Source organism: Leucoraja erinacea, chromosome 40 (assembly GCF_028641065.1).
Source record: "Leucoraja erinacea ecotype New England chromosome 40, Leri_hhj_1, whole genome shotgun sequence".
Lineage (NCBI taxonomy): Eukaryota > Metazoa > Chordata > Chondrichthyes > Rajiformes > Rajidae > Leucoraja > Leucoraja erinaceus.
Window position 1 is genome coordinate 316,029 of NC_073416.1, and position 24,195 is coordinate 340,223.

At 49.5% G+C, this 24,195-nt stretch overlaps 1 protein-coding gene across 1 annotated transcript in view; it reads left to right on the forward strand.

Moving 5' to 3' along the window:
• LOC129714642 (formin-like protein 3) overlaps positions 1–24,195 on the forward strand; it is a 118,097-nt gene that overhangs the window by 38,368 nt on the left and 55,534 nt on the right. Inside the window, 3 exon segments of the mRNA XM_055664361.1 lie at positions 15,260–15,343; positions 15,995–16,075; positions 17,645–17,721. Of these exon segments, the coding sequence (XP_055520336.1) occupies positions 15,260–15,343; positions 15,995–16,075; positions 17,645–17,721 (242 nt within the window).

Here is a 24,195-nt window from a genome sequence, read left to right on the forward strand (position 1 = left end):
TGGAATAGTGCCAGGCATCTTTAAGTCCGAGCAAAAGCCCAGATGGAGCTCTGGGTTGATGCCTTATGAGGAGAGATGAAACAAAGTGGGCATGTGCTCCTTCGTGTTACGAGGAATGACTGGGGCGATGCGGGAATGATGGTTTCCCCTGGTTGCGGAGTCCAGAACGGTCTCAGAGTAAAGGGTCAGTGATTGGGGACAGAGATGAGAGGAAATCCTTTCACCCACAGGATAGTGACACTTTGGAAGTCTCTAAACACCAGTATGGAGACTCAGTCGCTGAGAGTATTGAAGACATAATCGATAGACGTTTGGATATTAAGGGAATCGAGGTTTAATGCAGGAGAGTGGCGCTCACATGGAAGATCAGCCGCGATCTCATTGAATGGTAGAGCAGATAAAAAGGGGCTGAATGGCCTCGTCTTGCCTCTACTGCTGAGGTCCTTACATCTCATCTCAAGGACCACTGGCAGCAGTGCAATGCTGGAGGGTTAACATATGATGAGCGTTTGGGTCTGTACTCGCTGGAGTTTGGAAGGATGAGGGGGAGACCTCATTGAAACTTACCGAATAGTGAAAGGCCTGGATAGAGTGGATGTGGAGAGGATATTTCCACCAGTGGGAGAGTCTAGGACTAGAGGTCACAGCCTCAGAATAAAAAGGCGTTCCTTTAAGAAGGAGATGAGGAGGAATTTCTTTAGTCAGAGGGTGGTGAATCTGTGGAATTCATTGCCACAGACGGCAGTGGAGGCCAAGTCAATGGATATTTTTAAGGGGGAGATTGACAGACTTTTGATCCCTGTTTTTGTATACAAGCCTCTCGAAATAAATGCTGCCTTGAGTTTGCTTTCTATACTACCGATTCGACTTGCAGATTAACTTTTTGGGAATCCTGCACCAGCATTCCCAAGTCCCTTTAAAATAGTCCACACCTTTATTCCTACTAATTTATCAAAATGCACGACTCCACACTTTGCTACAATATGTTCCATCTGCCACTTCTCTGCCCACTCTCCCAACCTGTCCAAGTCTTTCTGCAGAGTCCCTGCTCTCTCTACACTACCTGCCCCTCCACCTATTTTCATATCATATCCGCAAACTTGGCCACAAAGCTTTCAATCCCCTCGTCCAAATCATTAATATACAATGTGAAGAATAGCGGCCCCAGCACTGAGCCATGCGGAACTCCGCTAGTCACTGGCAGCCAAACAGAAAAAGCCCCTTTTACATAGAAACATAGAAAATAGGTGCAGGAGTAGGCCATTCGGCCCTTCGAGCCTGCACCATTCGCCATTCAATATGATCATGGCTGATCATCCAACTCAGTATCCTGTACCTGCCTTCTCTCCATACCCCCTGATCCCTTTAGCCACAAGGGCCACATCTAACTCCCTTTAAATATAGCCAATGAACTGTGTGGCCTCAACTACTTTCTGTGGCAGAGAATTCCACAGATTCACCACTCTCTGTGTATGAAAAAAAATGTTTTTCTCATCTCGATCCTAAAAGATTTCCCCTTTATCCTTGAACTGTGACCCCTTGTCCTGGACTTCCCCAACATCGGGAACAATCTTCCTGCATCTAGCCTGTCCAACCCCTTAAGAGATTCACCACTCTCTGTGTAAAAAATGTTTTTCTCATCTTGGTCCTAAAAGACTTCCCTCTTATCCTTAAACTGTGTGTGACCCCTTGTTCTGGACTTCCCCAACATCGGGAACAATCTTCCTGCATCTAGCCTGTCCAACCCCTTCAGAATTTTGTAAGTTTCTATAAGATCCCCCCTCAATCTTCTAAATTCTAGCGAGTACAAGCCGAGTCTATCCAGTCTTTCTTCATATGAAAGTCCTGCCATCCCAGGAATCAGTCTGGTGAACCTTCTCTGTACTCCCTCTATGGCAACAATGTCTTTCCTCAGATTAGGAGACCCAAACTGTACGCAATACTCCAGGTGTGGTCTCACCAAGACCCTGTACAACTGCAGTAGAACCTCCCTGCTCCTAGACTCAAATCCTCTATGGCAAGAATGTCTTTCCTCAGATTAGGAGACCAAAACTGTACGCAATACTCCAGGTGTGGTCTCACCAAGACCCTGTACAACTGCAGTAGAACCTCCCTGCTCCTAGACTCAAATCCTCTATGGCAAGAATGTCTTTCCTCAGATTAGGAGACCAAAACTGTACGCAATACTCCAGGTGTGGTCTCACCAAGACCCTGTACAACTGCAGTAGAACCTCCCTGCTCCTAGACTCAACTCCTCTATGGCAAGAATGTCTTTCCTCAGATTTGGAGACCAAAACTGTACGCAATACTCCAGGTGTGGTCTCACCAAGACCCTGTACAACTGCAGTAGAACCTCCCTGCTCCTAGACTCAAATTCTCTATGGCAAGAATGTCCTTCCTCAGATTTATTACCACCCTTTGCCTTCTGCCATCCAGCCAATCTGCCATCCATGCTAGTCTCTGCCCTTTGATACCATGGGCTCTCATCTTCCTTAGCAGCCTCACGTGTGGCACCTTATCAAAGGCTTTCCGAAAATCTAGGCACACAACATCTAATGACTCTCCTGCTGTTCTTCAAAGAATTCCTGAAAATTTGTCAGGCAAGACCTCCCCTTCACAAAGTCACGCTGACTTTGGCCTATTTTATCGTGAACTTCATATCTCTCTATGGCTGAAGGTCCCCAAATGTACAGCCTGCGGGAAATGGGGTCGACTTCTGAGGCAAAAGTTTTGCTACCTCAGTGGGTTTATCCTCACCTTTGTCCCCCCCCCCCCCCCCCCCCCCCACCCCCCCCCCCCCCCCCCCACAGATAACTGACTCACTCCGAGAATGTACAGCAAGGGGGGGGAACAGAATCTGCAGGCAATTCACTGATGGGCTGAGCTTGGGGATCAGTTTCCGCTAATTTTCTACAGCTGTGTTTTGTTGACTTTGGCTGCTCCATTAAAACATTTCTTTCATTTCTCTTCTATTTTCCCCTGAAAGCAAGACTACTGTGCCGCCTGCTCTGTGCTTTGTTAAAGCTGCATCATTAGATTACTCACACCGAGCCGCGATTTTGTTTGAAAAAGAAAAGCTCTTCGCAAAGACCCAAAATCTGCATAGAATGGTCAAAAGCATCATTCACTCCGAGAAGTTCAAGAAGGAACTGTGCAGATGCTGTCAAATCGAAGGTACACAAAAAGAAAGCTGGAGAAACTCAGCGGGTGCAGCAGCATCTATGTGGAGCGAAGGAAATGGGCAACGTTTCGGGCCAACACCGAATCCCTTGGGGAAATAGGCAACGTTTCGGGCCGAAACCCTTACGGGTTTCGGCCCGAAACGTTGCCTATTTCCTTCGCTCCATAGATGCTGCTGCACCCGCTGAGTTTCTCCAGCATTTTTGTCTACCTTCACTCTGAGGAAGCTGATTAAGACTTTAAATTGGCCGTGTGTTACCGTCCCATAGCTTGAAAACAGGGGAGTCCACTAAAGTTTCTGAATGCTTGAATCTACATTGCCGTGGAGCAACTATTCCACAGGTAGTTTGGTGCAGTCGTCTGAATAGCAGAGTCCCTGTGCTGTAAATATGCTTAGGATGCATCTGGCAAACTGGGTGACCACTATGTGAGACTTTGCCATCTCTCTGTTCGTCTGTCTGTCTGTCTGTCTCTCTCTATCTCTCTCTCTCTGTCTGTCTATCTATCTATCTATCTATCTATCTATCTATCTATCTATCTATCTCTATCTCTATCTATCTATCTATCTCTCTGTCTGTCTCTCTCTGTTCTCTCTCTGTCTCTCTCTGTCTGTCTTTCTATCTATCTATCTGTCTGTCTCTCTCTCTCTCTCTCTCTCTCCCTCTCTCTCTCTCTCTGTCTCTCTCTCTCTCACTGTGTCTCTCCTCAACTACCTCTGCCACAGAAGGTAGTTGAGTCCACACAGTTCATTGGCTATATTTAAGAGGGAGTTAGATGTGGCCCTTGTGGCTAAGGGGATCAGGGGGTATGGAGAGAAGGCAGGTTCAGGATACTGAGTTGGATGATCAGCCATGATCATATTGAATGGCGAATGGTGCAGGCTCGAAGGGCCGAATGGCCTCTACTCCTGCACCTATTTTCTATGTTTCTATGTATATTTAAGAGGGAGTTAGATGTGGCCCTTGTGGCTAAAGGGATCAGGGGGTATGGAGAGAAGGCAGGTACGGGGTACTGAGTTGGATGATCAGCCATGATCATATTGAATGGCGAATGGTGCAGGCTCGAAGGGCCGAATGGCCTCTACTCCTGCGCCTATTGTCTATGCTTCTATGTTTCTAAACTGGCCACATGCTAAATTTGGGACGACAATATTTGACTGTGCAACGTTGGGATATCAAAAGATTGAAGGCTTGGCCAAGAGTAATTTGGTATCCACAGGGCTCCCTCTGTTTGTGGCTGAAGAGTTGGCCTCTTAAATTGATGCCGATCGTCCAACTTGCTCTATTTTTAGTGTCTCGTGGAGCTTAAAGCCTCTTATGGGTCCTTATGATCAATGAGTCATAAACAAAACTCATCTTCTGTTCTTCCCTGTTTCAGATCAATCCCTTGGGGAAATAGGCAACGTTTAGGGCCGAAACCCTTCCGGGTTTCGGCCCGAAACGTTGCCTATTTCCTTCGCTCCACATAGATGCTGCTGCACCCGCTGAGTTTCTCCAGCATTTTTGTCTACCTTCACTCTGAGGAAGCTGATTAAGACTTTAAATTGGCCGTGTGTTACCGTCCCATAGCTTGAAAACAGGGGAGTCCACTAAAGTTTCTGAATGCTTGAATCTACACTGCCGTGGAGCAACTATTTCCACAGTGGCTGCTGTCTCTCTGCTTGCTGTTCTAGGCCCCTCCGTGCATCAGCAGACTCCGCCACACCCGCCGTGTGCTTCCCCTCCGTTGCCACGGCAGCCAGCTGACCGGGTCCCGGCCAGGAAACGCCTCGGTCACCATGGCAACTCCATTTCCTGGAAGTGGATGATTGTCGCCGAGGCTAAATCCATGAGTTGTCCCGATCCGGCTGATTGACACTGGAACACACACCCTACCCAAGCTGTAACAGGCCCTTTAGTTTAGTTTAGGGATATAACACAGAAACAGGCCCTTCGGCCCACCGAGTCCATGCCGACCAGCAACCCCCCGTACACTGACACTATCATACACACACTAGGGACAATTTACACTTATGCCAAGCCAATTAACCTACAAACCTGTGTGGAAATGCCTTGCTTTTCTATCACTTAGTAGAATGGGAGAGTGCAGATCAAACTGTCCTGTGGGACTTTGACTCCATCTTTTATGTGTTTGCCTCTCCAGCTCATCTCTCCTCCGACAAGGGAGAGCCGCCTCTCTTGGGACTATGTCTTTCCTCCTTTGTGCCTCTGACGACTTGACCTCTTAACAAGTACAAGAATATGTGCTCACCAGAAATGGATCTCAACAGCTTCCATGCACAAAGGGCGGCACGGTGGCACAGCGGTAGAGTTGCTGTCTGTACGGAGTTTGCACGTCCCCCCCCCGTGACCAGCGTGGGTTTTCTCCAAGATTTTCGGTTTCCTCCCGAGGAAACCGAAGCACCCGGTGAAAACCCACGGACTGTCTTATGAAGAAAGACTGGATAGACTTGGTTTATACTCTCTAGAATTTAGAAGATTGAGGGGGGGATCTTATAGAAACTTACAAAATTCTTAAGGGGTTGGACAGGCTAGATGCAGGAAGATTGTTCCTGATGTTGGGGAAGTCCAGAACAAGGGGTCACAGCTTGAGGATAAGGGGGAAATCCTTTAAAACCGAGATGAGAGGAACTTTTTTCACACAGAGAGTGGTGAATCTCTGGAACTCTCTGCCACAGAAGGTAGTTGAGGCCACAGTTCATTGGCTATATTTAAGAGGGAGTTAGATGTGGCCCTTGTGGCTAAGGGGATCAGGGGGTATGGAGAGAAGGCAGGGATGGGATACTGAGTTGGATGATCAGCCATGATCATATTGAATGGCGGTGCAGGCTCGAAGGGCCGAATGGCCTACTCCTGCACCTAATTTCTATGTTTCTATGTTTCTATGTCACGGGGGGAGGGGCGTGCAAACTCCGTACAGACAGCGCCCGTAGTCGGGATGCAACCCGGGTCTCCGGCGCCGTGAGGCAGCAGCTCTACCCGCTGCGCTCTGTGCTGCCTTCAAGGTCTTGCGTTGTGCAGGGAAGGTGAGGTGAGACCATGGTGAGATCAGTAATAGTTTTATAGAATGCAGATCAGGCCTGAGGGGGCCATGTGAGTGAATCTTATTGCTTCTACTGTTTAAAAGAGCTCTCTATGTACAAATTGATACCAGATTTTGGACATTACCACATCAATTACACTTCAGCAAAATAGTACTTTGTGTTTTGGACGACATACAAGGAGTAATTTGGCCCATCGAGTCCGTGCTGGCTCACCGAGTCATCTCCCCCCCCCACCCCCCCCACAGACTAGGGGCAAATGACCGCAGCCACCCGCCACATTCCACCCCGGAGGTAGATAGTAGTTCAGGACCGCTCTCTAGTTGTGGTAGGATGGTTCAGTTGCCTGATAACAGCCGGGAAGAAACTGTCCCTGAATCTGGAGGTGCTTTTCTTCACACAAAGGCATGGATCGTTAGTCCCATTCCCAATTAGAAGTAGACCAGCGATGGGTCAAGAGCCTTAGAAATAGGAGAGAAATGCTTGGGGATTTAAGCTCGGCCGAGGTGCTGACAATGAGCCAGGGGCCTTTAACACGATGCCCTCTCCTTGCTTTAATTTGTTTAGTTTAGTTTCGAGATGCAGCGTGCAAACAGGCCTATGGCCTACCGAGTCCGTGCCGACCAGCACACTAACACTATCCTACACACACTAGGGACAATTTGCACTTATACTAAGCCAATTAGCTTACAAATCTGCACGTCTTTGGAGTGTGGGAGGAAACCGGAGAAAACTCACGCGGAAGGCAGCAACTCGACCGCTGCGCCACCGTGCGTGGATTCCACGCTGTCCGATTCCTTAGCCACGATCACCACGAATGAGCGAATGCCTTTTGTAGGGGGTCACATGATGTTATGATTGAAAATCCTTGGATGCCAGCCATCACTGGGGTAAAGCTGAGGGGCCAGATGTGAAGTGCATCTGGGCCTTCTGCTCAGGCTGTTTGTCCCACCTCACTCTCTTTCACTTTCTCCCTCTCTCCCCGTCCGCAACTCTTGCCTGGGGCAATTTATGGGCGAATTTTACTCTTCTTGCCATTGTCCCGGCCTAGATCAGCAAACGCAACACAGGCCGACAATACAAATGTGGGACCTTTCCACGGGTGTACTTCAGCACCACATCACCTAATGCCAGCCTCGCTATTCACACCTGGCCGTCGACAAAGGGAACCTGTGCCAACATCTACCCTCTCTCCCCCTCACTCTCAACCTCTCCCCCCCTCCTCAGCCTCTCTCTCCCCCTCTCTCTCTCTCTGCCTGTCTCCCCCTCCCTTTCTCATTCTCTCCAACATAAAATTAAAATTAAATTACTCCTTCCTCAGTACTGGCTTGTATGTTAACATTTCAAACCCTGTGGAAAAGTGTGACCTTTGTAGAGGCGAAGACTTCATTTTAGCTTCCAAAATGCCCATGTTTTGGTCTGTGTGACCTTCCTGCGTATTCCAATTTTGGCCGGGCTGCTGTTGGCGTTTCTCTCTCTCTTTCTCTCTCTACTCAGACTGAGCTAAGACAAAGGCCTCATTCACCAAAGACTCTCTCATCCTCTGTTGCAGCACAATCTGCAGCAGGGAACAGGGGTGGGAAATTGTATAAATTGCATATTCTTTGTATAAACATGTTGATCAGGGAAATGTAATCCAGCCCCTGGTCAGTCCTGCTGCCACAGGTAGTCAGAATGGCACAACTAAAATGGCCGCCCAAGAAGGGCTCTCCTCATTACCACGAGGCCCAGGTGCTTCTGAGATCGAGGGCCACGTCTTTCTTGTGTACCCCCATTCACGACCTCCCCCAGCAATGTCCTCTCCCTCCTCCATTTCTAGAAGTTGAAGTTATTCCCTCAAGTAACAGTTAGGATTGCGTTTTGATTTTTATTTCCCCATTGATTTTAGTTTAGTTTAGTTTAGTTTAGAGATACGGCGCTGAAACAGGCCCTTCGGCCCACCGTGTCTGCGCAGCCCAACGATCCCTGCACACTAGGGACAATTTACAATTATACCAGGCCAATTAACCTACAAACCTGTACATCTTTGGAGTGTGGGATGTAAACGAAGATCCCGGTGGAAAAGCACGCAGTCACGGGGAGAACGTGCAAACTCCGTACAGACAGCACCCGTAGTCAGGATGGAACCAGGACGGGTGTCTGCACAGGCCATCACCCTTGTGTCTGATTCTGCTCCAGCTCAGCAGGTACACGGTGCTTGCTGCCCTGGGGTCTCTGGAGAGAGACTAGGGCTGCCAGTCTATTCAATAAGAGCCTAATCTTCTGACTAGTTAAAGCACATTTCATGAGTTCATAAGATGAAGGAGCAGAATTGGGCCATTCGGCCCATCAAGTCCACTCCACTATTGATCTATCTCTCCCTATCAACCCCATTCTCCTGCCTTCTCCCCACTATCTGTGGCGATGAATTCCACAGATTCACCACCCTCTGACTAAAAAAATTCCTCCTCATCTCCTTTCTAAAGCTGCGTCCTTTTATTCTGAGGCTGTGCCCACTGGTCCTAGACTCTCCCACCAGTGGAAACATCCTCTCCACATCCACTCTATCCAGGCGTTTCACTAGTCGGTAAGTTTCAATGAGGTCCCCCCCTCAACCTTCTAAACTCCAGCCACTGGTTTCCCAAATCAGTGGTGCAGCGGGTAGTGCCGCTTTGTGCCGCATTGCAGCACCAGACACCCAGGTTTGATCCTGACCTCGGGTGCTATCCATGTGGAGTTTGCACGTTCTCCCTGTGACCGCGTGGGTTCTCCCAGGTGCTCCGGTTTCCTCCCACATCCCAAAGACGTGCGGGTTTGTAGGTTAATTGGGCCCCTCTGTAAATTGGCCCCTAGTGTGTAGATGGGGGTAAAAGCTGGGGCGAGTCGTGCTGGGAATGGAGGGGGAGGTGATTACGGTAATACTGGTGGATGTTAGGAGAGCTCTGTGTGCTGGCATAGACTTGGCAGGCCGCACAGTTTGCATGTAGTTACTGAATATGTAAAACTGGAACCCCCCCCTGAGGATTTAGCAGGCAACCTAATCTGCCCTCCATTGACGTCTGTGTGCTCAGCTTTGCAGCAACCCCCCTCAACCTGTCTGCCTTTCCTTCCTCCTTTAAAGTGTTGCGTAAACCCTGCCCCTCTGTACATCTCCTGGACCCTCCTGTGAAGTGTGAGAATGATGTAGGTGCTACATCAATGCAGGCTGCTTCTTTCAATCCAAGCGTCGAGCTTGCATGTGGGGCTTGGCTGAGAGCGGACACAAGTTTTGTTTCACTTTAGTTTAGAGATACAGCTCTGAACTGAAACTGAAACTGAAACGGCGCGGAAACAGGCCCTTCGGCCCACCGAGTCCGGACCAACCATTGATCCTTGCACACTAGCACTATCTTGCACACACTCACAATTTACATTTATATCAAGCCACAAACCTGCACGTCTTTGGAGTGTGGGAGGAAACTGAAGACCTCTGAGAAATCCCACGCAGGTCACGGGGAGAACGTGCAAACTCCGTAAAGGCAGCGCCCGTAGTCGGGATCGAACCTGGGTCTCTGGCGCTGTAAGGCAGCAACTCTACCACTAAGCCACCGTGCTGCCCAAGCTGCACATTGGAGCTGGACACTGTGGGAACTCAGGAGCTGGGCTGGGAGTGAGTGAACTCAAGGTGTTCCAAAACAAACCTCCACTGCCACCGAGATTAATTCAGCTGCCTTTGACTGCCCTGGACACCATCTTGCACTGAATGTTACTCACGTTATAACCTTCAGCCTGGAAAGGGACTGAACATGAAGGCCTGAGTCACGGGGAGAGGCTGGGCAGGTTACGACTCTATTCCTTGGGGCGAAGGAGGATGAGGGGTGATCTTATAGGGGTGTATAAAATCATGAGTGGAATAGATCGGGTAGAGTCTCTTGCCCAGAGTAGGGGAATCGAGGACCAGACCACATAGGTTTAAGCTGAAGGGGAAAAGATTTAATAGGAATCTTTTTTACACAAAGGGTGGTGGGTGTATGGAACGAGCTGCCAGAGGAGGTAGTTGAGGCTGGGACTATCCCATTGTTTAAAACACAGTTAGACAGGTACATGGATAGGACAGGGTTAGAGGGATATGGACCAAATGCTGGCTGGTGGTACTATTGTAGCTGGGACTTGTTGGCCAGTGTGGGCAAGTTGGGCCGAAGGGCCTGTTTCCACACTGTGTCACTCTATGTATCTGTACACTGTGGACAGCTCGACTGTAATCACGTTTTGTCTTTCTGCTGACTGGTTAGCACAGAAATAAAAGCGTTTCACTGTACCTCAGTACACGTGACAAGTACCTAAAGTATAAGTGCTTGATGCAACCCCTTAGACCAAGCCAAACGGTGGGCTCGGAGTGGGTTTGGAGAGAACTTCAAACGCATTGCAGTCTGCCCGTGATCGCAACAGTTTTCATTTGTCTTCGAAAAGAACAAAGGGAAAAAATCCCCGGTTCTGGCTGCTTCAGTTACTCATGCCCTGGAACGCTGTGTGAAATGTGAACGGTGTGTGGCCTAACGGTGGCCCCCCTCCCCCACCCCCCCCCCCCCCCCCCCCCCCTTCCCTCCACTGCAAACCAGACAGGAAATGATGCTATGTGCATTATTAGAGCATTTTGAAAGTCTCGCTCCTGAAACGGAGGAAACGGTATTTCTTCGCTTTCGTGAGTTTGGAGGTTGTTGAGACTAGTTGTGAGAGGGGGCCCAAGGTGGTGATTGTCCCTATCTCATATCCCACCATCCCCCTCCCTCTCCCCTGTCCTTTTAAAGAAACTAAGAACAATGAATAAATCTCCAAGCACTGAGGGAATCCACATTGTTCCGTCAGCCTCATTGCTCATATTTTGCTTGGGCAGCTTATAACCTGGCGATATTAATATTGACTTCTCTCATTTCATGTCACCCTGGCAACCCCTCTCTCTCTCTCTCTCCGTCCCCCCTCCCCCCCACCCTAATCGTCGTACTAGTTTCACTGTCATCCTGATAAGTTTCATTGTCTGCATAACTCGTTATCACCTAGCCCACAGCCAACAACGGACCATTGTGGGCTCCACCTTTCCTTGACCACCGTTACATTTTTTTTGCATATCATTCATTCATTTGTTCTATATCTCTTTATAGTTTAGGTTAGCGATACAGCGCGGAAACAGGCCCTTCGGCCCACCAAGTCCTGCAGCCCTGCAAACATTTTCCTCATTGAGACTCCTTCCAACTTCTCTTTGGAAGTTACTATCAAAAAACTCCTCCCCCCACCCCCCCCCAGACAGTGGCAAGCAATGTAGCCCCCCCCCCACAAAGTTCCAGGCATTCACCCCCACCAAGAAGAGAGAACCTAACCACCTACCCATGACATACTATCTCCAAGCCCCCACAAGATAGACACAAAAAGCTGCAGTAACTCAGTGGGTCAGACAGCATCTCTGGAGTAAAGGAATCGTTGACGTTTTGGGTCGAGACCCTTCTTCCGTTTCTCCAGAGATGCTGACTGACCCACTGAGTTGTGGACGTTGGGACTTTGTCTCTGGAACTGATGTGCTACATTGCTGAGAACTACAGTGCATTCTGCACTCTGTATCTTCATACCGTATAGGAGCAGAATGAGGCCATTTAGCCCATCAAGTCTACTCCACCATTCAATCGTGGCTGATCTATCTTTCCAACCTCATTCTCCTGCCTTCTACCCATAACCTTTGGCAATCAATAATCTATCAATTTCCGCCTTAAAAATGTCCACTGACTTGGCCTCCACCGCCATCTGTGGCAATGAATTCCACAGATTCACCACCCTCTGACTAAAGAAATTCCTCCTCATCTCCTTTCCAAAGGTACGTCCTTTAATTCTGAGGCTGTGACCTCTAGTCCTAGACTCTCCCACTGGTGGAAACATCCACTCGATCCAGGCCTTTCATTATTCGGTAGGTTTCAATGAGAAAGGTCCTCCCCTTTGCTCTACCTATTGTGCTTGAGTTTGACCTGATTGTGCTGTGTGTATTATCTGATCTGGTTGAACATGGTGCAAAACAAGGCCTTTCGCTGTACCTCGGTACACGTAGCAATAATGAACTGAAACCTGGCGCGGGGGGAGGGGGTGAACAAAGGAGGGGATACTCTGTAACTTTGTCGATGCCCTTTACATGTCGACTATTTGCATACCGTGGGGACACAGGCAAAGAATTTCACTGTGACTTGCCACACGTGACAATAAAGTATTTCGTTTTTAGTTTTGTTTAGTTGAATGACGGAGTAGACTTGATGGGCCGAATGGCCTCATTCAGCTCCTACGACTTATGAACTTTGGAACCAGTGACGATGTAGTCAAGTCAAGTCAAGTCAAGTCAAGTTTATTTGTCACATACACATACGAGATGTGCAGTGAAATGAAAGTGGCAATGCTCGCGGAACAACAAAACAACCAAACAAATTATAAAACACAATCATAACACACATATTATTTTACATAATAAATAATAGAAGGAAAAAACGTTCTGTAGAGTTAGTCCCTGGTGAGAAAGGCGTTTACAGTCCGAATTGCCTCTGGGAAGAAACTCCTTCTCAACCTCTCCATTCTCACTGCATGGCAACGGAGGCGTTTGCCTGACCGTAGCGGCTGGAACAGTCCGTTGCAGGGGTGGAAGGGGTCTCCCATGATTTTGTTTGCTCTGGAGTTGCACCTCCTGTTGTATAGTTCCTGCAGGGGGGTGAGTGAAGTTCCCATAGTGCGTTCGGCCGAACGCACTACTCTCTGCAGAGCCTTCTTGTCCTTGGCAGAGCAATTCCCGAACCAGATGGTAATGTTCCCGGACAAGATGCTTTCCACCGCCGCTGCGTAGAAGCACTGGAGGATCCTCGGGAGACACTCTGAATTTCCTCAATTGCCTGAGGTGGTAAAGGCGCTGCCTTGCCTTACTCACCAGTGCTGAGGCGTGTGATGACCATGTCATATCCTCAGAGATGTGGACTCCCAGATATTTAGGTACGAGCCATGGTTCAGTGCTGTTCATTGTGGGTGTAAGTCTCGCACGGGAGGCCGGGGCACAAATATGTCAGCTGGCATTGTACTGAGGGGTCGCTGCGCTCATCTCGGGCGCTGTTCCACGTGTTAGCTGTTCAACCAAGGCCCCATCCACCCTCTCAGGTATTGTCGCATTGTGAGATCTTGCCTGGCCCTCGACACTTTGAAACGCTCTTTATCGGTGAAGGATGTGCTAGGTGTTACAGCAATGCAACTCCTTCCTGTGCCACCCTGCTTCAATCAGTTACTTTGTTTCACTGAAGCAGATGGACATCTGACTGCCTTCCTGCATGGTGAACCTCTCCGCCCCGGAGCAACCTCTCGGGACCTCTCCCTCGGAAAGCCGCTAATTGCTCCCGGAACCCACTGATTTGGAAATCCCTTCCCTGCCCTGGTTGAACTTGTGTCTGACCCTGGCCCAGTGCTTTAGTTTAGTTTAGTTTGGTTTAGTTTAGTTTAGTTTCGAGATACAGCGCAGAAACAGGCCCTTTGGCCCACTGAGTCCATGCCGACCAGCGATCCCCGCACACCAACACTACCCTACACACAATGTACAATTATACCAAGGCAATCAACCTAATTAACTCCGCACAGACAACTTCCGTGATCAGGATTGAACCTGGGTCTCTGGCGCTGTAAAGGGCCTGTCCCACTTACGCGACCTTTACAGGCGGCTGCCGGCACACGTCATAGGTCGGCGAAATTTTCAACATGTTGAAAATTCAGCGGCAACCAGAAAGACGCTACGCCCACAGGCTGTAAGGTCGTGAGAGGTCGCCAGGGGGGGTCGTAGTTTAGGGGTAACATGAGGGGGAACGTCTTTACTCAGAGAGTGGTAGTTGTGTGGAATGAGCTTCCAGTGGAAGTGGTGGAGGCAGGTTCGATTTTATCATTTTAAAATAAATTGGATAGTTATATGGATGGGAAAGGAATGGAGGGTTTTGGTCTGAGTGCAGGTAGATGGGACTAGGTGAGAGTAAGTGTTTGGCAAGGACTAGAAGGGCCGAGTGGCCTGTTTCCGTGCTGGAATTGTTATATGGTTATATGGTCTATTCCGCCATTCAATCTTTCCTTCTCAACCCCATTCTCCTGCCTTCTCCCCATTTCCCCTGACACCTGCACTAATCAAGAATTTATCTATCTCTGCCTTAAAAATATCCACTGACTTGGCCTCCACAGCCATCTGTGGCAAAGAATCCCACAGATTCACCACCCTCTGACTGAAGAAATTCCTCCTCATCTCCTTCCTAAAGGAACGTCCTTTAATTCTGAGGCTGTGACCTCTGGTCCTAGACTCTCCCACTAGTGGAAACATCCTCCCCACATCCACTCTATCCAGGCCTCTCACTATTCACCATAAATGCACAGTCGCCATATTTTAGCTCCATTTGCAAAGCCAAAACGAAACTGTCCAAAGTCCGGACCTGTCCTGTCCCGTCCCGTCCCCCCCCCCCCCCCCCCCCCCCCCCCACCAGCAAGGCGGTGACCCGACCCCCCCCTCCCCTCTACTGACCACCTCCATGCAGGTGGGGCTCCGCCAGTGCCTTGGACTTTGCGTTGTGTCCCGGTGGCAGGCGCGAGGAAATGCCACTGGGCGTCACGGTGGCGCAGCGGTAGAGTTGCCGCCTTACAGCGCTTGCAGCGCCGGAGACCCGGGTTCCATCCCGACTACGGGCGCTGTCTGTACAGAGTTTGCACGTTCTCCCCGTGACCTGCGTGGGTTTTCTCCGAGATCTTCGGTTTCCTCCCACACTCCAAAGACGTGCGGGTTTGTAGGTTCATTGGCTTTGGTATTAGTGTAAATTGTCCCCAGTGCAAGGGTAGTGTTAGTGTGCGGTGATCGCTGGCTGGCACGGACTCGGTGGGGCCGAAGGGCCTGTTTCCGTGCTGTATCTCTAAACTAAACTAGTGTGTGAACGGGCGATCGCTGGTCGGGCTAGTACGGACTCGGTGGGGCCGAAGGGCCTGTTTCCGTGCTGTATCTCTAAACTAAACTAAACTGATGCAGGTCTACTTTTACTTTCTTTGCAGAATTCGATGAACCTGCCTCCAGATAAGGCACGGCTCCTACGACAGTACGACAACGAGAAGAAGTGGGATCTCATCTGTGACCAGGTACTTGGCCTCCAGCACAGTCTAGCTACAAGGCGGAAATGCAGTGGTCTTGGCTGGGGAGGGGGCAACGGGAGGGGTGGGCACGGATTCCCTCTCTCCCTTGAGTAGAGATGGCCATTCCCTTGTTGACCTTCCATTCCCAGACCACGTTTACTCTGTGACATGAGATTTAAGTAGTGTTCAACATAGATTCATGAGTTCTGAAGCATTGAAACAGGCCTTTCGGCCCATCAAGTCCATACTGGCCCATCAGGCAATAATTTTTACACTAATCCTGCAGTATCCTCCTCACATTCCCACCAAGTGCCCACCAAGATTCTATCACTCCCCCGGACTCGATGTCAAAGGCACTTTGTTGCGCGTGATTTATATCCACAACATCCTTCCTCTTTCTCCCTCCACAGATACTGCCTGGCCTGCTGAGCCTTTGTTTCGATCCCAGCAGATCCCCGTTGTTGCTCGATTTGCTTGTTGTCCAAATAGCTCTGGCTCGTGCCCTTGCAGGAACAAGGCCTCCCTGTACATCGCCACCCGGAGGAAACAACGCGTAATGTTCCATAAACCTGTCTGTCACGTGTGAATCTATCCAAGTCTGTACGCCCAATATGTTGTGCTTGTACCTGACTGCCCGTTTTGTATCTGTGTGAGCAGGAACGATTTCAGGTGAAGAACCCTCCGCACACGTACATCCAGAAACTCAAGAGCTACCTCGACCCAGGAGTCACCAGGAAGGTAAATGAAACCATGATAAAACGTAACCTCTGGAAGACTTTGTGGGGAAGGGAAAGATAACTGATTATTACTTCAATGCACGGACAAGGCATAACTCTGGAATAACTCTGGTGCAGCAGTAGAGTTGCTGCCTCACAGGGCCAGAGACCCGGGTTCAATCCTGACCACGGGTGCTGTCTGTGCGGAGTTTGCACGTTCTCCCCGTGACCACCTGGGTTTGCTCCGGGTGCCCCGGTTTCCTCCCACACTCCAAAGACGTGCGGGTTTATAGGTTAATTGGCTTTGGTAAAATGATGTGTAGGATCGTGCTAGCGGTTGCCGTGGAGTCGGTGGGCTGAAGGGCCTGGTTCTGCGCAGTATCGCCAAAGTCTAACGTTAGGGAATAAACGTTTGTGAGCATGCTGAAGCTGCTCTTCTACATTTGAGACAGTGAGGCGGATGTTGGACGCGTTAATCTGAGATACTGTCTGCCTTCTCTGGGAAATACAACCCAATGTCCTTGCCAGTTTGTATGTATACAGTTAACATCAATGAAAAGCTGGTTAAATGTGTGCAGAAGGTGATGCCCTCGACTGCATGACGGGTAGGTGTAACCCAGGGACACGCTGGCACCCATCAGACAGCTCCCCCTCTCGGGCAATGCCCTGTAGCCCCATGCCACCCTCCGTGTGTTACCCCCACTGAGTTATTACTTGTTGCTTCCGCATGTTCCACCTTGTCTCAGCTCCGGGAGAGAAGGAGAAACTAGGGGAGGAAATGCAGAAGGAAGAGGTTAGGGAAACAGCAATGAGTAGGATAGGGGCGGAAGTCAGCAAAGATGTCGTCAAGCTGGAACGGTTGCGGAGGAGATTTACGAGGATATTGCCAGGACTAGAGGGTGTGAGCTACAGGGAGAGGTTGAGTAGGCTGGGTCTCTATTCCATTGAGCGCAGGAGGATGAGGGGTGATCTTATAGAGGTGTATAAAATCATGAGAGGAAGAGATCGGGTAGAATCTCTTGCCCACAGTAGGGGAATCGAGGACCAGAGGACATGGGTTCAAGGTGAAGGGGAAAAGATTTAATAGGAATCTGAGGGGCAACTTTTCCACACAGAGGGTGGTGGGTGTATGGAACGAGCTGCCAGAGGAGGTAGTTGAGGCTGGGACTATCCCAACGTTTAAGAAACAGTTGGACATGTACATGGATAGGACAGGTTTGGAGGGATATGGGCCAAACGCAGGCAGGTGGGACTTGTGTAGATGGGACATGTTGGGCGGTGTGGGCAAGTTGGGCCGAAGGGCCTGTTTCCACCCTGTATCACTCTATGACGGGAGGGACTGTGAGAAAGGTTGGGCGGGAAAGTGAATGAGTGTGGAAGGGGTGCAGGAGAGAGGGAGAGTGGGAAAAGAGGGATGAAAGAGTTCTTGGGGAAAGGGTAGAAGTTGCTGGGATAATGAGGGAGAATGTTTCAATGTGTTTGTAGTCTGGGCATGATGAATATTGCCACTAAGTGTGCCTGCACAATGCTGCTTTATGCTGCAAGATACTGCACTTGTGCTCACGCTGCAACCTTCCCTCCTGTGTTACAGAAGTTCCGTCGCCGGGTGCAGGAGTCGACGAAGGTGCTGCGTGAGTTGGAGATCTCACTGCGCACCAACTACATTGGGTGAGTGGGCAGTGCCAGGGCAGCTGCCAGCTGCTGGGCAGCAAGCTGAGGAAACAGCAGAAACCTTCAGGGGGGACGAGAGGGGAGGCACGTCAGCCATCGTTTAGCTGAACACCTCCGCTCAGTCCGCCTCAACCTACCTGATCTCCCCGTTGCTCAACACCTTAAATCCCCCTCCCATTCCCACACTGACCTTTCCGTCCTGGGCCTCCTCCATTGTTAAAGCCCTGTCCCACTGTACGAGTTCATTCCAAGAGTTCTCTCTCCCCGAGTTTGCCCTGATTCGAACTCGGAGATTTACGGCAATGGCCACTCGTCGGTACTCGGGGCTCTCGTGGACATTTTTCATCGTGTTGAAAAATCTTCACGAGTCTTCCCGTGCTTACCTGCCGTTAACGAGTCTTCCCGAGTACCTGCCGTTAGCGCTAAGAGGCGTCCCCGAGCTCCGACGTACCCGCTACGTTCATTCTCCGTGCTTACCACGAGTTTGATTTTTTTTTTAAACTCGGGAGAGCTCTTGGAATGAACTCGTACCGTGGGACAGGGCTATTAGAGTGAGGCCTAGCGCAAGTTGGAGGTTCAGCACCTCATATTTCACGGGCAGCTTACACCCCAGCGGTATGAACATTGACTTCTCTAACTTCAAATAGCCCTTGCTTTCCCTCTCTTTCCATCCCCTCCCCCATCCCAGTTCTCCCACCGGTCTAACTGTCTCCGATTACATTCTATCTCTTGTTTGCTTTGCTGTTACTTTCTCCCAACTAACAATATCCTATTCTACATTCCCCCTGGAACTACATTCCCTTTGGTTACACAAAAAAGCTGGAGAAACTCAGCGAAGGAAATAGGCAACGTTTCGGGCCGAAACCCTTCTTCAGACCCGAAATCCTCAAGGAAATAGGCAACGTTTCGGGATGAAACCCTTCCGGGTTTCGTCCCGAAATAGGCAACGTTTCGGGCCGAAACGTTGCTGCTGCACCCGCTGAGTTTCTCCAGCTTTTTTGTGTAACCTTCGATTCTCCAGCATCTGCAGTTCCCTCTTAAACACTACATTCCCTTTGTCCTGTTTTCACACCTTACACTTCCTTATCTACGTAACTCCCACCCCCCTGACTCTGAGTCTGAAGAAGGGTCTCGAACAGGCTTGTAGGTTCATTGGCTTGATATAAATGTCCCTAGTGCGTGTAGGTTAGTGTTTGACTGCGGGGGTCGCTGGTCGGTGCAGACACATTGGGCTGAGGGGCCTATGTTCGCGCTGTATCTCTAAACTAAGCTCCCTTGCTACTGCACTGCACTGCACTGCACTGTCAGGCAGGGTTGCGTGTTGCAGTGCCTGGTGCAGGATTTGAACCCACATCCTCTGAACCAGGGGAGGAGAGCACTGACACAAAGCCACCGATAACGCAGCTCCTGCAGTAGCACTGCACACTTTCACGGCCTTGTTAGAAGCATGGAGACTGGGAGTACAGAGGAAGACACTCTCTCTCTCTGCACCCAGCTGTTTGCTAAGTAAATACAAACGCATCCCCTGACCCACTCTGCTCTCTCTCCCCACGCCTTCCTACTGTTGGATATGAATCCATTTTATCTTTAAAAGATGCCCTGGCTTGTACTTCAACCACTTCCTGTAGCAGAGCAGGATATGCATCAACCTTTGCTTTGTAGATTGCTCCTGTGCTGCACGCCATTGCATGCACACCATCATTTGTTCTCTTGCGTCTCAGGAGACAGTGCGTGGGCCACGAGCTTTGGGTTTGAGTCCTTCTGCAGAGCCACGAGCACTGAACACTCTCGGCTGAGCCCGTGCTGTCCGCCATCTTAGGAGAATGTGAAAGATTTCACGCCTCCTGTCTGAACAACATCAGAGGGAGTTCGAGAGCCAAGAGTGGTTTATTGTCACATGTCCCAGGTAGAACAATGACGTTCTTACTTGCAGCAGCAACAACAACACACTATGGAAACACAGTACACTGTAAACAAAAGAATACATTGTGTAGGATAGTGTTAGTGTGCGGGGGTCGGAACGGAATCGCTGGGCCGAAGGGCCTGTTTCCGTGCTGTATCTCTGAACTAACCTAAACTAAACAATAAATGTAGGCTGGAGACTGGCAGATGACAAAGGCACTGAAAGAGTTAAACCAGGAGACGTTGGAAAGGAAAGGAAGGTGGTTTGCAAAAGATTTGAGTGGGGGGGGGGCATATGGGGTGGGGCTGGTAAATGGTGGAAATATACTACGGAAATGCCATTGTACAACCTCAATTACACAGCAGATTAGGTTCAAATAGCAAGGAGGAAAAGCCTTATATTATCCATCATACAATGGCTTCCTGCAGACTGCTGAATCCTTGAAATGCAGTGACCACACCACTCCTGCCTCACGAAGCCCTTACGATCAGCGCGGCACGGTGGTGCAGCGGTAGAGTTGCTGCCTCACAACGCCAGAGACCCGGGTTCCATCCTGACTACGGGTGCTGTCTGTACGGGTCACAGCTTAAGGATAAAAGGGAAATCCTTTAAAACCGAGATGAGAAGAACTTTTTTCACGCAGAGAGTGGTGAATCTCTGGAACTCTCTGCCACAGAGGGTAGTTGAGGCCAGTTCATTGGCTATATTTAAGAGGGAGTTAGATGTGGCCCTTGTGGCTAAGGGGATCAGGGGGTATGGAGAGAAGGCAGGTACGGGATACTGAGTTGGATGATCAGCCATGATCATGTTGAATGGCGGTGCAGGCTCGAAGGGCCGAATGGCCTCTACTCCTGCACCTAATTTCTATGTTTCTATGTACGGAGTTTGCACGTTCTCCCCGTGACCTGCGTGGGTTTTCTCCACGTGCTACAGATTCCTCCCACACTCCAAAGACGTGCAGGTTTGTAGGTTAATTGGAAGATTGTAAATTGTCCCCTAGTGTGTGTGTGTGGGATAGTGTTAGCGTGCGGGGATCGCTGGTCGGCACGGACTCGGTGGGCCGAAGGGCCTGTTTCTGCGCTGTATCTCTAAACTAAACCAAACCGAAAACCAAAACGATGGTGGGCTAACAGGGCGCTTGCTGCTTTATGACATGGGCCAGTCAGCAGGATGTTTGGAGTTAGTTGTGCTTGTGCCTGCCATGGCCTGACCCACTTACAGCACTTGTAACAGAACCACAATTCATTTAGTTTCGTTTAGTTTAGAGATACAGCACGGAAACAGGCCCTTCGGCCCCACCGAGTCTACACCGACCAGCGATCCCCGCACACTAGCACTATCCCACACACACACTAGGGACAATTTCAGATTCAGATTCAGATTCAGATTCAATTTTAATTGTCATTGTCAGTGTACAGTACAGAGACAACGAAATGCATTAGACAACGAAATTTTTACCAAAGCCAATTAATCTATAAACCTGAGGTACACAAAAATGCTGGAGAAACTCAGCGGGTGCAGCAGCATCTATGGAGCGAAGGAAATAGGCGACGTTTCGGGCCGATCCCCTTCTTCAGACTGATGAGTTTCTCCAGCATTTTTGTGTACTTTCGATCTTCCAGCATCTGCAGTTCCTTCTTGAACACCTAATCTATAAACCTGCACGTCTTTGTAGTGTGGGGAGAAACCAGAGCACCCGGAGAAAACCCACGCAGGTCACGGGGAGAATGTACAAACTCTGTACAAACGCTGTACGGGCAGCACCCGTAGTCGGGATCGAACCTGGGTCTCTGACGCCGTGAGGCAGCAACTCTACCCCTGTACCACCGTGCTGACTGAGTTCTTGGAAGTTCCTGTCGGAACTGTTATGTGTCGGACGGAACTGCAGGCACAGAGGCTGATTGAAACCCAAGATAGACCCAAAATTCTGGAGTAACTCAGTGGGACCCTTCTTCAGTCTTCATTCTCGACCTGAAACGTCACCCATTCCTTCTCTCTAGAGATGCTGCCTGACCCGCTGAGTTACTCCAGCATTTTAGTATCTATCATCGGTACTAATCTTTCCCAATGGTTATTGTCACCTATACACAGTACAGTGAAATCCCTTTGCGCTGCCCACAAATCGACAGTTGCCATATTTTGGCGCCGTTTACAAAAGAAAGGCGAAAAAGTCCAAAGTCCGGTCAAACACCAATTTCCAAACTGACTAGGGTCTGAAGAAGGGTTTCGTCCTGAAACGTCGCCTATTTCCTTCGCTCCACATAGATGCTGCTGCACCGGCTGAGTTTCTCCAGCAATTTTGTGTACCACCAATTTCCAAGCACCTGTTTTGTTTTACCAGCATCCAATTCTATTTCCCCATGATCTTCTGAAGGACAGTCCTCCCTCTGTGCGTCCCTGCATTTCTGTGTAGCTTTGGCACCTCCCACTATTAAGCTGCTGAGCCCACGCATAATGCAATGATGGATGCTTCTCATTATTGGAATAGCATGTTACATTTGTATTCATTGCCAGAACATCAGCCCCAAATGATCCAAGATGTCCACCTCCAAGACCGTGTATTTTGTTTCAGGCGATGCATTTAACATGGTAAGCATTTCCTGTTTGGATAGAGGATAATTTGGGGCTGATGTTTCTGGCAATGCTCCTGCACAAGTTCTAAACTAGCCTGAACTGAACTAAAGCCTAGGATAGTATGGGAGTGCTGAATTAGACTGGGGCGGGACTCTGGTTATGCAGGGCCCTAGTCAGAATGATTTTCCCTTTTTGAAAAAAAACCTGCATTGGGTTCTCATTATGTTTAAGAAGGAACTGCAGATGCTGGAAAATCGAAGGTAGACAAAAATGCTGGAGAAACTCAGCGGGTGCAGCAGCATCTATGGAGCGAAGGAAATAGGTAACGTTTCGGGCCCGAAACGTTGCCTATTTCCCAAGGGATTCAGCCCGAAAGGTTGCCTATTTCCTTCACAGTTTCGTCCCGAAACGTTGCCTATTTCCTTCAGGGTTTCGTCCCAAAACATAGAAACATAGAAACATAGAAATTAGGTGCAGGAGTAGGCCATTCGGCCCTTCGAGCCTGCACCATTCGCCATTCAATATGATCATGGCTGATCATCCAACTCAGTATCCCGTACCTGCCTTCTCTCTATACCCTCTGATCCCCTTAGCCACAAGGGCCACATCTAACTCCCTCTTAAATATAGCCAATGAACTGGCCTCGACTACCCTCTGTGGCAGAGAGTTCCAGAGATTCACCACTCTCTGTGTGAAAAAAGTTCTTCTCATCTCGGTTTTAAAGGATTTCCCCCTTATCCTTAAGCTGTGACCCCTTGTCCTGGACTTCCCCAACATCGGGAGCAATCTTCCTGCATCTAGCCTGTCCAACCCCTTAAGAAACGTTGCCTATTTCCTTCGCTCCATAGATGCTGCTGCACCCGCTGAGTTTCTCCAGCATTTTTGTCTACCTTGGGTTTTCATTAAAGCATTTGAAAATAATCCAACGTGTAGTCTGATAAATCGTGCTTAATTGCCGTTAAGATGGACTGTGAACTAAACCCATTTGCAGAATGTTACACGTTAATTGCCTTCCCCCCCTCCGTTCTCAACCTAGGATTTTCTTTGCCCGAGAAAAGAGCTCCAGGCTTCACTGCTGGTTAGAAATTCATACCTCTGCTCTTATTCAAATCTTGCTTTTTAAATGTGGACATGGGACGTGCAGAATAAAAGTGTGGGATTCTTTGCCACAGACGGCTGTGGAGGCCAAGTCAATGGATAGATTGACAGTTAACAGCACCTCATATTCCGCCTGGGTAGCCTGCATCCGGCGGGCATGAACGTTGAATTCTCCCAGTTTTGTTAGCCCTTGCTGTCTCCTCCCCTTCCTTAACCCTCGAGCTGTCTCCTCCCCCTCCCCCCCCCGCCCTCGGGCTCCTCCTCCTCCCTTTTCCTTCCTTTCTCCCCCCCCCCCCCCCACCCCCTATCAGTCTGAAGAAGGGTTTCGGGCCAAAACGTTGCCTATTTCCTTCGCTCCATAGATGCTGCTGCACCCGCTGAGTTTCTCCAGCATTTTGTGTACCTCCGATAGATTGACAGATTCTTGCTTAGTGCGGGTGTCAGGGGTTACGGGGAGAAGGCAGGAGAATGGGGTGAGGAGGGAGAGATAGATCAGCCATGATTGAATGGCGGAGTAGACTTGATGGGCCGAGTGGCCTAATTCTGTTCCGATCACTTATGAACTTATAGTGTGCATCGTATAGTTGAAGGGTTTGCTTTGCGGACTGTTAGCAGATGAAAGGCACGTCCATTTTGCTGGGGATGGGTTGTTGAAAGGGCTGTAAACAGCATCAACAGATCTTGTGGAGAGCAGGAGTTGATGCCAAAATGAAACTGGAATGTTGTTGACATAGGATGTGAGTTTTCCAGCGCACGCACATTAGTCCCACTCACAGTCGGCCTCGTCTTGTCACCCGCCGCTGTATGCTGTTCCCTTAGATAAGTTCTAGGAGAAAAATTAGGCCATTCGGCCCATCAAGTCTACTCCGCTATTCAATCATGGCTGATCTATCTCT